This window comes from Periplaneta americana, chromosome 16 (assembly GCF_040183065.1).
Source record: "Periplaneta americana isolate PAMFEO1 chromosome 16, P.americana_PAMFEO1_priV1, whole genome shotgun sequence".
Classification (NCBI taxonomy): Eukaryota; Metazoa; Arthropoda; class Insecta; order Blattodea; family Blattidae; genus Periplaneta; species Periplaneta americana.
The window spans coordinates 5686708-5699852 of NC_091132.1; the positions used below are offsets into that span (position 1 = coordinate 5686708).

Genomic DNA, 13145 nt, shown 5'->3' on the forward strand with positions numbered 1-13145 from the left:
GTGCAGCTTCCTGGCACGGCGCACAGTTTTTTAATAGATGGTTTCTTCGGTAGATTCACATTGGCTTCGCTTGCAATACGCTGTAACTCATTTTGAATAATGACAGACGTTGGTTCTCGGGAAGTCCCCGCCCTTGCCTTCATGTTCTCTACACATTCCCTTGCCTTAATCCTTCCCCAGTCTGCAGAATGATTCTTGTGTTCAGACGGTTCTTTGACGACACTGCTTCCATCTTCTGATAACGTGACTGCTGCATTACACCGCCACGCATGTCACAGCGCCAAACAACTCCATTCTTATTTTCTCTAAGTCTCGTGTACATGTAGCCAAGATATATTAATTTGTCAAAGCCTCTTTCTGATTTTGTGAAGCGAATTTCTTCCGCCATAGTTCCTATTTAGTTTACAGCTTCTAGATTTGTCTTGTGTTACCATAGAAATATATTATAAATTGTTGCGAATTTGAGTATTCCCTTGACTTTTAATTGTCTTTGATACGAATTTCAATTATGTGGCGAATTGCCTCTGTGGCCAATTGTCTCCAACCCACTGAAATGGACCAGGCCAAATGCCTAGTTGCATGTTATATCGTAACAATGTCTTGTTTTCAGATATAAAATGTATGAACCACGAGGATGACCGTAGTCAGATCACATTATATGCCAAAGAAGGTGTAGAATTTCTCAACAGAAGACAGGAGTTCTGGAGACAACAGCAGCCAAATACCACGACCACAAGAAAGCTGAGGAAGCAGTAGTGAACCACATTAAGTTGTCGTGCCTGTACAACACTCAGTTGAAATGTGTAATAAAATATTGTTCAACCAGCTGATGTGTCCTTTATCATTATTCTCAAGGCTGTTTTCACTCACTCCATTTCATTTGCCTGATTATATTCGATCAACTTCAAACAGCATATCAAACTAATCCAACAGGTGGTGTTCAGATTGATAAAAATGTAGAGAAGGAAAATGACATGTGGGATCCCCCCCCCCCCAGAGGAATCTGAAGGCTTGCACGTCAGCCTGAGGCTTATTGTGGTTACCACGCCTACTAATTTGTTTCTTTTTTTTTTTTTTTAAGTATTATATCATTATTATAACATATTCGGTTTTAACGTTTATTGTTACAAAGTTATGTTTTATTATTGTTGTTAACGTCCATTTTAATTACTGACAAACCCAACATGCTATTTTGAATTTCTAGTACTATGGTAACTCTTCTTATCCTAGGTTATGAGTTATAACTTGATAGGTACTACCGGTACTAGATAATTCACAAATCTATTACAAAGTCGTATTATGAAAACACCAATACCAACAAACGTTTACGAAAACAACAAACATACAGTACGCTAATATGTTTTCGCGGGATATCAGCCGAGTTAAGATTTTGGAATGCTCCAAGCTTTCGACTGCTATCTCTGCAGCCATCTTCAGGGAAGTGATGTCCGAACAGAAAGTCAACAACTTGCCTGCAGAAATGGACCATCTTCGTAGAACACTACAACAAAACAACTACAGCCGGAGAGACATCAACAAAGCCCTCAAACAAGTTACCACGAGATGTAACACAATAGACTTAGACAGCAAGCAAGAACCGACAAAGAAAGCTTTCATTCCATTCTGCGGGAGCGTGTCACACAAAATAAGCAGAATCCTCCAGAAGGTTAATATCAAAACCATCCATAAACCACAGAGCAAAATCCGGAGTCAGCTACGTCAGGTTAAAGACAGTCAGGGCTTAAGGACTCCAGGGATTTACAAGATTCCATGCGAGTGTGGCGAAGTATACATAGGGCAGACTGGCCGCACAATAGAAGACAGAATCAAAGAGCATAAGAGGAACCTGAGGCTGTATTACCCAGAAAAATCTGCAGTGGCGCAACACAGCATAGAAAAGGAGCATAAAATACTGTTTGACCACACCAAGGTCGGTCATTAACAAATCAAGCCACTACTGGGATCGTACAATCAAGGAGGCCATAGAGATCAAGCTGGAGAAAAACAACTTTAACAGAGACAGTGGACTCCAGCTCAGTCAGGCATGGACACCGGCCTTAGACCAACTCAGGCCCTCTTACAATCAAGGTCATGAAGATCACGGACCGAGGACGGCAACCGATTCCAACCGGCGGAACAGGGCTCGCCGCCCACCAAACTTCACGCAGGAATCCTGGGAGGGGCGGAGCTTATGAGCGATGACAATTCCCGGCCCCGGATTGGCCGATCCGCCAACCAATCCCGTTTCACCTGAGACAGCCTAACATCTATATAACCTTTCGACTTTCTGTTCGGACATCACTTCCCTGAAGATGGCTGCAGAGATAGCAGTCGAAAGCTTGGAGCATTCCAAAATCTTAACTCGGCTGATATCCCGCGAAAACATATTAGCGAACCAACGCCGAGAAAGCCTCAAATCATACAAACATACAGTATTTCGAGTATAGTTTTTTTTAATTAAAAAACCACAGTCTAACATGTTTTAATATGCTACTTTCATATTAAAGAATATTTTTAATATATATACTCAAGGTCTTAGCATGGAAAAATAAAATATTTTCTTTGCCTTAGCATCTGTTCATCATTTTTTCTTCTTAGCTTTCGTTCTTGATTATCCCCTTTCTGATTTCCTAATTGAGATAAAATAATGATATAAAATAACAAATATTTTAATTAAATATATTTGAAAATTTGGAGATAGATAATCATACCATGGTACTAGTATCTCTCCAATGAATAAAAATAAACGAATATTATTGAAGTTAGGGATTTCGGTCAGATTCCAAGCAAACACTGATACATTGCTGTTACTTTAGGCCTATTAATCCAGTAAAGTTTTAATTGCCTATAAGCTGTTGTTACTTGTTCGTCTATTTTGATTTCTGACAGTGAGATTACAGAACTCAATTTTTGGAAAGATAGCCGATCATCTTCGCCTATTACCCAAGTGAGTCTAACCTGCAAGCTCTACAATTTGCTGTGAATTTAATAAAAACAATATTTTCTATTGTATGTGTATTTATTCACACTGCAATGGGTATATACCCGGTGGCAGTGGTAACTAATTACACTCAGTAATGACAATAATAAACTTATTAATTTAAAATGCAATTAATAATAATAATACTAATAATTAATACTAACAATAATAATAATAATAATAATAATAATAATAATAATAATAATAATAATAATAATAACAACAACAGCAGGGAATATCCTAAATTAAATGAAACGATCACTTAAAATAACATTTGACATAATTCTAATTTGTATCTTAAAACCAAGATAGAACTAAAACCCACGAGTATATGTTCATATCTGCACAAGTACCTTTCAACATTACATTCATTTCGCTGTCACCTCACTCACTGCACTGGAACTACGACACATTTCACTGATTCTATCCTGATTTCACTAACACCAAAAACATTTCACTGTTCAAATACTTTGCACTGCTTCTATAAACTATAAAGCTTCCCTGACAGGAACACGTTTCACTTACACAGCACACTTCACTGACACGACATACTTCTTCACTGATACAACACACTTCACTGACACAACATAATTCTTCACTGATACAACACTTCAATAACAACATATCATTTACACCCTTTAACTACTGTGTATAATTACCGTCTATTAGTAAGGTCCTTAAGCCTATTTTTAAATACATTTTTGGTTGTTGGTAAAGCCTTTAGTAAGTCTGCAGGTAAAGCATTCCAGTCCCTAATAGTACGACTGAGAAAAGAAAACTTTCCAGTGTCCGTCCTCTGTCTTCTTTCCTGAATTTATATGAGTGGTCGTTCCTTGAAGAGTAATTTGGCGGCTGCAACCTATTTTTTATTTCTCTCCAGGCAGGCTCACCTCTGTATGTTTTGAACATTGTGCATAATTATTGGCAGGCAACTTCCGCTTGTGAGTGTGCATTTTGTAAGTCCTCATAAATAATGACAAAGATCTCTTACAAAATAATGATTTATTTTAAAAACCCTTTCCAAATACAATTTATAACATATTCACGAGGATGTCCTAGCCTAGACTTATGAAAATGGTAAGTAAAAAAAATAATCTCACAATTCACATTACAATCAGACAATAGTTTGATACAGCTGAAGCTAAGTACACATTACAGTTTGACTTACAGCAAAGCAAGACTTATCGGTGCCGGTACTAAATTATTTAAGTTTACTCATTGCATATATGGTTCACACATAAGTACGTCTCACACTTCCAGCAAATTGTATGCCTCCTACAGGACATCATGAGAGATTGGAAGCATTAGGCCTATATTTCTTCCCTGACTGTCCAAAAGGGATTTCACAGTTAAAGAATGCCAACTAGAGTTGATCTCGAACATTACCGAGCACAAGATAGTAACACATGTGCAGGTTATGAAATGACAACATTCTCTCTAGCTTTTGTCTGTTTTTCTAAATAAAAAAAACTATTTAATCCTGTTGTTTTTCCAACACGCATGTTTTATGACTTCCAGAATAAGTGTGTTCCATGTAACCTTCTAAAATAAATTAACTTTCCAGTGTTCATTTTAATCTACTTTGAAGCTGTTATATAAAAATAGTGTAGCGTATTGTTGTAATTTAAATAGTAAAACAATATATGAAACAATGCGAATTTTTAATCCAAGTAATGTATTGCCATTGTGTTTATATTATTTTAAGTATAGTAATAGGTACTATGGCACTTTAAACAAGACTTGAGAATTCAGAACTGTTGGAAGTGACTGCATTCGTTTTAAGAAAATTGATCATCTTGAAGAAAAGCACAAACCAAATAATGCAAACATATTCATTTCTTATATTATCATTACCATTATCATCGTATGCCAACTTCTGTAAAATTAAAGATGAAGGAATGCAGTAGCGGCTCGTAGTTAAAGGCTCTTAGGTGGAGCTGCCCCTATAAAAATCTCCTACAAAAATCTTGACATTTGTTTGTGTTTAATAGTAGAATAAAGATTTTCAATAGAGGAGAAACATCGAAATTTTACTCGGGTCGTTTGTTAATAACGATCAATATATTTGGAACTGTTTGTACCGACAGATGTTTTTGAGATAGGTTATAAGTAATAAAGGCTCAACCTTTCACTGTCGCTTCCGCACAATAGAAACAGGACGGGGTAGTTTCCTGGTGGAGTATAGCTACGCCTTGAGTCGTTGCCAACATTTTCTAGCTCTGAGTTTTAAAAAACTCTCTTGGAGAAGAGAAAAGAAACAATGTCTAGCACTCCATTCTTGAGGTTAGGTGTTTGCTCTCTCATTCATTTTACGGTAGATCATAGGCCTAATTGGCATTTTAGGATAACATTGCGATGATAAGATGAAGGAGTCGTTTAGTTATTCATTGACACAAATGGTATCCCATAAAGTGAAAGTTTTTCAAACCTCTGTCAGGGAAGGGAAAACAACACAACGGAAATTCTAACATGCGATTAGTTTTGGCTTGCTTCGTAATACGAGTATCAGTATTGTATGTGGTTGTGAACTTGTGATTGTGAGAACCTTTTGCGAGTGTTTATTTGAGAATAATGAATTGTGTGTGTAATACATCGAAAAAGAGAAGGGCCGATTTCGTCTACAAGCAAACGAATGAAGGTAAGTCAAGTGCCTGTTATATACTGTATATAAAATAATAATAATAACTTATTGTTAAAAATTCCCAGTTACGGAAATACACGAATAAACAAATACTAATTCTCGTGATCTTGAAAATTTGCCAATTCAGCCTAGAGCCTTCTTCAATTTTAAAACCACGAGCCGCGACTGAAGGAATGGAAAAAACTTAACTCAAGCCTGGTTCAGACGATGCTTGTTTTCTTGCTGGCTAGCAAGCTGGTTCCCGTGTTGGCTACGGTGATGGTTGTTGTTCTTCTCACAGAGCCTGCTCTTTTCACAGTTCAAATTGGAAAATCATCTGCTGTTTCATCTGTTGCCAACACTCATGGTCAAAAAGAAACTAAACCGTGAGTGGAAAACAACTGAAGTCCTACATTAACAATAGTAAATGTCGTAATAAGGTAATTAAGCCATAAGTACAAAACAGCTGAAGTCCGATATTTAATTGCTGTTTCTTAGAAACTACAGAATATAGGTTTAGTTGGAAAACAACGAACATGGCGTCATGGTTTCAGTAGTGATACTATATCATCATCGTTGGTTCCAACCTGCAAACAAACACGAAAAATAGCAAGGAACCTACCCTCGAAATCCAGCAAGCTAGCCACCAAAACAGCCACCAGAGCGCATTACTTCCAGCAAGTGTCCCCGCAGGCTAGCCATCAGCGCAGCCACCTTGGAATCCATCACGGAAACAAGAACCGTCAGAACCAGGCGTTACACAATGTATAGATATATTTTACACTAAGAACTGACACTATTTTACAATATAATGCAACCACAGAACAGTAGCCTATAACGAAATGTACCGTAAAATGCAGGGGTAAACAGGAACGACTGTTTACTATTTTTTATTTCTTTGTGGCAAAGAGTAAATATAATAACAAGAGTGTTTATACGATGAAAGAGTAATGGAATGGAGAAAAATTCTCTCCAGCGCCGGGATTTGAACCCGGGTTTTCAGCTCTACGTGCTGATGCTTTATCCACTAAGCCACACCGGATACCCACCCCGGCATCGTCTCAGATTAAGTTCCAACTCTTGGGTTCCCTCTAGTGGCCGCCCTCTGCACTACGTCATAAATGTCTATGAACGTAGGACTCAAGTCCACACATGTGCTGAGGTGCACTCGTTATGAGTGATTAGTTGGCCGGGATCCGACGGAATAAGCGCCGTCTTAAATCACAGAGTGATTTACGCATATCATATATATTATTTAATGTACCGAAGTACATATGATATTTCCACCTCATCGTATGATGACGCAGAATATCTGCATGGATATATCATATGTACTTCGGTACATTAAATAATATATAAGAGTGTTTATGTTTTCATTCATAACGAGGAAACAAATAAACACTGTTATTATTTGGTCCAAGGCTCTATAATAAGATAACAGTTAAATTACCAAACATTCAAAATGCTAATGTTTCTTATTTTAAAAAATTAATCAAAAAATTATTATTTAGGGGGAAAATATAAAATAGTTTCAATTACTGCAATATCTGTTCTTTTTTTTTTTGTTTCTCTTTTTACTTTTTATTGTGTTAATTAATGGAATGTCTTAAAATTTTGTGGAATGCTCGTTGAGCTTGAGTATGTACTCTTTCTAGGGGTGCTAGAGTGATTTTTATATGTAAAAAAATGTGTAACTTATCTTTGTTCTAGCAATAAATAATAATAATAATAATAATAATAATAATAATAATAATAATAACAATCAGCACTTAACGGCGACTCTCGCTGTACGGCTTTCCTCCGCCAAAGAATTAGTATTGCCATTCAACGAGGAACGCTGTAAGTGTTATGGGGACTTTTCCAGAATCTAAATCGTTGGACGAAATATTTTATTTCGTGTAGAGCTGTAGAGAGTATTTCGCATCCTTTAGTTTTGTTGCTAATTTCTCGTAATATAGTATATTAAAAACATATTCAGGTATCACACCCTTGAGAAATCTATGAGCAATGCATAAACGACCATAAATGATCAGCTGAATCATTACTGTGCCCCATTCTCACGCGTCCCGAAGTTTGTTCTTTACAGTTGTTTGTAACATTACAGTGACACTACAGGTTGTCAGTGTCTTGTGTTTATTATTAGGAACACTGGGGTGAAAATTGTTTATGATATAGTGCTTCAAATCATTTTGAAATAGTGATCGACTATTTTATATATTGCTGTATATTATATATTGTTATTCAGGAAGATTGCCTCATATGAAATTATTCACATGTAAATAATGTTTGATCAGGTAAATCGTTATATATATATATATATATATATATATATATATATATATATATATATATATATATATATACACACATATATATACACACATTATATGCTATGTAACCTATATAATTATAATAATAAAATCGATTACTCTTTCTTCAAAATTAGAAGAAAAGTGAAATAATATACACAACACTGTCATAGAAATCTTGCTTCAGAACAAAAATATCCTGTGATGTGTGAACTTATTTGCACTAGTGGTCTCTGCTATTCTAACAAAATGATTTATTGTTATATTGTAATAAATATTTCGTGTTCCAAATAATAATAATAATAATAATAATAATAATATTAATAATAATAATAATAATAATAATAATAATAATAATATTTACTCTTTGACACAAGGAAATAAAATATAGTAAATATTCGTTCCTGTTTACCCCAGCATTCTTATTCACTCCATTTTATGGTATCACATAATGTGATAAAACATTAATGTCCATTACAGTATACATTGTATACAATCTACATTTTCAGTGTTTAATTTTCGAATCAGTTATTACTTTTGCTATTAAACCAAAAATAAAATAGTTTTTTATCTCAATAATAAGGCTGCCAAACTGACAAACAATTATAAATTATATCATAATTTTAATACTAAAATCACACTTGCAACATAAAAATTACAATACCAATACCTTGTAATAAAATTATAGTTTACGTCGAAAAGAATGCGGGAATAATCCAGAAAATACATGCCATGGGATACTACAATAAAATAAGACGAACAACAAGAGATTTTGAGAAATACGATACAGTTGGCAATACGGTACTATTATACTGTACTTCTATATTCAACATTTTGTACAAAATTGTTTAAAGTTACAACCATACTTCCAAACTGCTATTTTAAAAAGTAATTTGCACTGTAAAGAGACCACAAAATAAATTTTCTGCAAAATTTAAACAATGACTTCTTTAAGAGACCATATCTGGCTGTCTCCACTACAATCACACTTTCTTATTCTCTATTTAAATGAATTAACAAATTCTTGTGTACATCTTTGTCTCCTCTGCAAGTCCTTAAGAAAAAAATGAATACTGACATTATCTTGGGTATAAAATATATAACAAATAATAGTAATGAAAATTAGACAATATGGTGTAAGATTAGCAGCTTAATAGCTTCAAGATGTTTTCCACTAATATTCTAAAACAGGGCAGTCGCGAAATTAGTGAAAATCCATTGTTCCAGTTCGTTAATGTACAAAGCAGTATTTTATTGCAAGTATTTGTACTTAGACATATCACTCAAAAGGACGAATAATCGACATTAGATAATTAAACATGATCAGTTTTAAATCGTTTTCTCGTAGCATGGAGAAAATTTTTTTTCAACACAAAAATGTTCTTTTGCCAGTTTCTGAATTTAAATTTGCCTCTCTGTGTGTTGCTTGTGTGTGTGAGCAGCATCAGATTACTGAAAAAAGGAAGTGTTACTTCGCATAAAGAATAAACAAATCTCAGTCTTAATAAAACTTGTATCACAGAGTTTCAAGCTATATGTTTGCATTGTGCATGGTCTCTATGCTGTTATGATGAAAAAAAATATTATGTTCATAAAAATTATACTTCCAAAAGAATAATCTCCGTAAAACATTTGTTTAAGGCAGTTTTTAAAATATTGAAAATAGCTGTGAGCAGACATAACCCTTTGTGAGTAGATTCCTAAATCCCAAGTTACACCTGTAAGCAAACAAGAAAATATGAGTAATTAATTTCAAAACCTACAGATAGTGTCTGTGCCAGGATTTCACAGTTGGGGTGCTTTATATACAATGAAAGATGCTATTTGTAATAGAGTCCGCCAAAAAAAAAGTATACATTCTTTAAGGAACGAAAACTATTTTGTGCGAGATCGTGCATATTTGCTTGTTTTCCGCACAGAACCAATACGCGGTAAGTGTGAAATACCACATTCAGTATTCCCAACGTAACACACATAACAATTTCCCTCTTCTTACCACTTAAGCGCGACATTCATTTTACTGCTTTAGGCTTTTAACATATTATTTTTAGAGACGTTTAACATAGTAATAATTATAAATTGGAAACTTACCACTGCAATTTCACCTAAATTGCAATGTTAATTTGTTTTTAAATATTTGCAAAAATTAAGTAAAGTCTACTACTCCACCAAACTTATTGCATTCCTGATACAAGTAACATTAAGGAAGCCGTTGAAAAAATCAACAAGATTCCAGATGCCGATGTTATTACTGCAATATGTTATATAAATAATATTGTTAAAATATTAAAATGAAAAATAAATCATTACATAACCTTACTGTTTGTTTTAAGTTCGCATTTATAGACTGGGGGGGGGGGGGGGAAGACAGACGTATATCACGGCATGCTGGAGTATAGTAAACACAGAAAACATTTTATAGCAACAATGTTGAAGAAAGATATTTTGGTTTTCCGAAGCTGCCGTCATTAAACAGAAACCAACATGGAGATTTCATTGCAACTAAGTAGAAATTCGTCTTTCAGGTATGTAATAAACATCTTCGCACAAAATAATGTACGATACATGAGCGGTATGTTTGTTTTCATGTTCTCGGAAATTAAAAAAGCTCAACTACGTTTCGCTTTTTCAATTTTTTCCTCGAACATGAAAACGTCAACATACCGCTCTTGTAACGTATATTACTATATTATGTGTTTGTTTTACATTTAAATACTGATCACATGTAGTACTGTCTTCAGTTAAGCACATGGTTACTCCAGATGTTCAAAATGTTTGCTCTTGGCGGCCAGACAAACAACGCAATGACGAGCAGTCGCCGCAGCTACGTCGGTCAATGTTTCCATGGAGATCGCTGCACATGCCGCTGTAATCTCCTGGCAAAGGTCCTCCAGCATGCGCGGCTTACATCGATAGTCTTGATCTTTTACAGTTCCCCACAACTAAAAATCCATAGGGGTTCGATCTGGTGACCATGGAGGGAACTCAATGGGCTCTCTTCGTCCAATACAATGTCCCTCCAGATTGTCATCCAGGAAAGTTCGTATGGCTAGGTGATAGTGTGGTGGCATCCCGTCCTGTTGGTAGAAGACCTCATCATCAGTTCCATAAAGCACACGTACACCTGGTAAAATTGATGTGCGTAACATTTCGACGTACACTTCTCCAGTGACAGTACCATCAAAGAAAAAGAGTCCTACTAAGCCCCAAGATGATAGTCCACACTACACATGAACCCCTGGTAGATTGACCACCTTATCCACATGAACATGCGGATTTTTCAGTGTCCAGTAGACGCAGTTATGCCGATTCACTGTTCCAGTAAGTTTAAACTGGGCCTCATCAGACCACACTATCTTCGTCACAAATTGTTCGTCTTCAGTTACCATTCACTGATACCATTCGCAAAATTGCATTCTACGACCAGGATCATGATCATTAATCGCGTGCAGTAATCGTGGGATGTAAACTTTCCACTTAGCAGCTTTCGGAATTCGTTGTACACTTGTGCTGCTAATCCCCACTTCACGTGCACATTGCTTAGCAGACTTCTGTGGAGAAGTAACAAACCTTTCCAACACTAGAGTCGACGAAGCAGGACTTATAGCTGTACGTGGTCTTCCTTATCTTCCCTTGTGAATATGACAAATTGTTCCATGCGCCTCAAACATGTCAATAATGCGTTTAATTGTTAGGCGGGTTGGGGGTTCTGTTTCATACTCCCGCCTCCGCTTACACTGCACTTCAACAGCATTATCAAACCTCATAAACCACTCCAGAATGCATTTTCGCTGCTCGAACGTCAAGCGTGCTTCAGCCATTTTGTTTTCTCACTATCATGATCAAAGTACCGACATCTGTTGAGCGAAAGACCGTACTACAACATATTCGTAATTCAAATCAATTGACAATATCAATATTCCGATACAGAATGACAAAGAGTGTATACATTTTTTTGGCGGATTCTGTATTTATAAAAATGAAAATGTGCTTAATATTTTATGTTGCTGATTTAAATAAACACTATATACTCATGTGTGGATAAGCTTCAGGGCTTCTACCGCGTTGTCTTGGTGTTATTGGCTGACGTTTCGACCGCTGTGTTGTGGCCATCTTCAGAGCAGTTGTTGGATAAGGAAATAGTCGAAATCGAAAAATCGAAGGAGAATTGGGAGGAAAATTTAAAAGGTACGCAAAACGCGTCCTTGCAAGTGGGTTGGGGGCTGTACAAAACTAAATATGTGAGCTCCAAGCCTGTTGGCCACTAGTCTCACTCCGGGTTATGCTGCTCCCCTGAAGGAGCTCTAGAAAATTTTGAAGGGGAAGCCGAAATTGGACGTAACCTCTTAGGTACCACATATGCGAGGGGGCTGACATTGATCAATTGATCACGGAAGGGGCGAGGAGGAGTTGGCTGGTGTTTGCCGTTAGAATGGCAAGACGCCGTCATCTGTTGTTCGATGACAAAGCATGTGAAGGCTGTCGGAAGAAGCGCCGTGAAATCTAATCTGCAATTTGAGAGGTCCCTGTCGTTTCAATTTGCGACTTATTAAGTGACCTCGTATATTTAATATACTATTTATATTATCTGAACTAGGGCATATATCGTTTACAATAAGGGTGGAATATGTATGGGGAAGGGCATATAGGTCCGTGGCCCATTTCTTATAGGGCTCATCCCGACATTTGTCTTATGCCTGAGGAAAACCACGGAATACCTTAGGCGAGATGAGTTGTCTCATGTATAAGAGACTAGCCAATTTGGCTATTATGTAGGAGGTGATTGTTGTCATGAAGGAAATAGTCTGCCGGCTCTTATATATATAGTAGTCTCGATGGGGGGAGTACTTGCTGTGATAGGTCGTAGGTTCTCTTTCTGGCATCTGATTGGTCCTACGTTGTCCAATCCGGTTGAGGTCTGTATGAAGCGGAGTATTCATATTAAATACTGGCCCTCATAATATGAACACAACAACACAGCGGTTGAAACATCAGCCAATAACACCAAGACAAAGTGGTAGAAGCCCTGAAGCTTATCCACACACCATCACGGATTCAAATTTTGCAAGCCACAGAATGCATTGAACTTTCCTTTGCACCATCCACATCTTGACTAACTGGTGTGATTCGCTTCATTGTTGTGTTGCGTCATTACCTGCGCGCGCACAAAATTGAAATTTATTCTTCAGAAACTCTTTGACATACTCTTCAATGTATCATAAGTTTCATCCTTTGA

General features: G+C 36.4%; 2 protein-coding genes across 8 annotated transcripts in view; one reads left to right on the forward strand and one right to left on the reverse strand.

The window, feature by feature from the left end:
• LOC138691202 (outer dynein arm-docking complex subunit 4) overlaps positions 1–799 on the forward strand; it is a 39048-nt gene extending 38249 nt beyond the window's left edge. The window contains exon 4 of one of the 3 annotated variants that reach the window (XM_069812992.1): positions 611–799. In XM_069812992.1, the coding sequence (XP_069669093.1) occupies positions 611–756 (146 nt within the window). In that variant the 3' untranslated portion in view covers positions 757–799. The remainder of the gene's footprint in view (positions 1–610) is intronic. The other 2 variants (XM_069812990.1, XM_069812991.1) reach the window with 2 other exon arrangements.
• Positions 800–3965: 3166 nt separating this feature from the next.
• Positions 3966–13145, reverse strand: part of LOC138691204 (uncharacterized) — a 62335-nt gene continuing 53155 nt past the window's right edge. For all 5 annotated transcript variants that reach the window (XM_069812998.1, XM_069812995.1, XM_069812997.1 and 2 more), the window contains one exon: positions 3966–9627. The gene's annotated coding sequence lies outside the window, so the exon portion shown is untranslated. The remainder of the gene's footprint in view (positions 9628–13145) is intronic.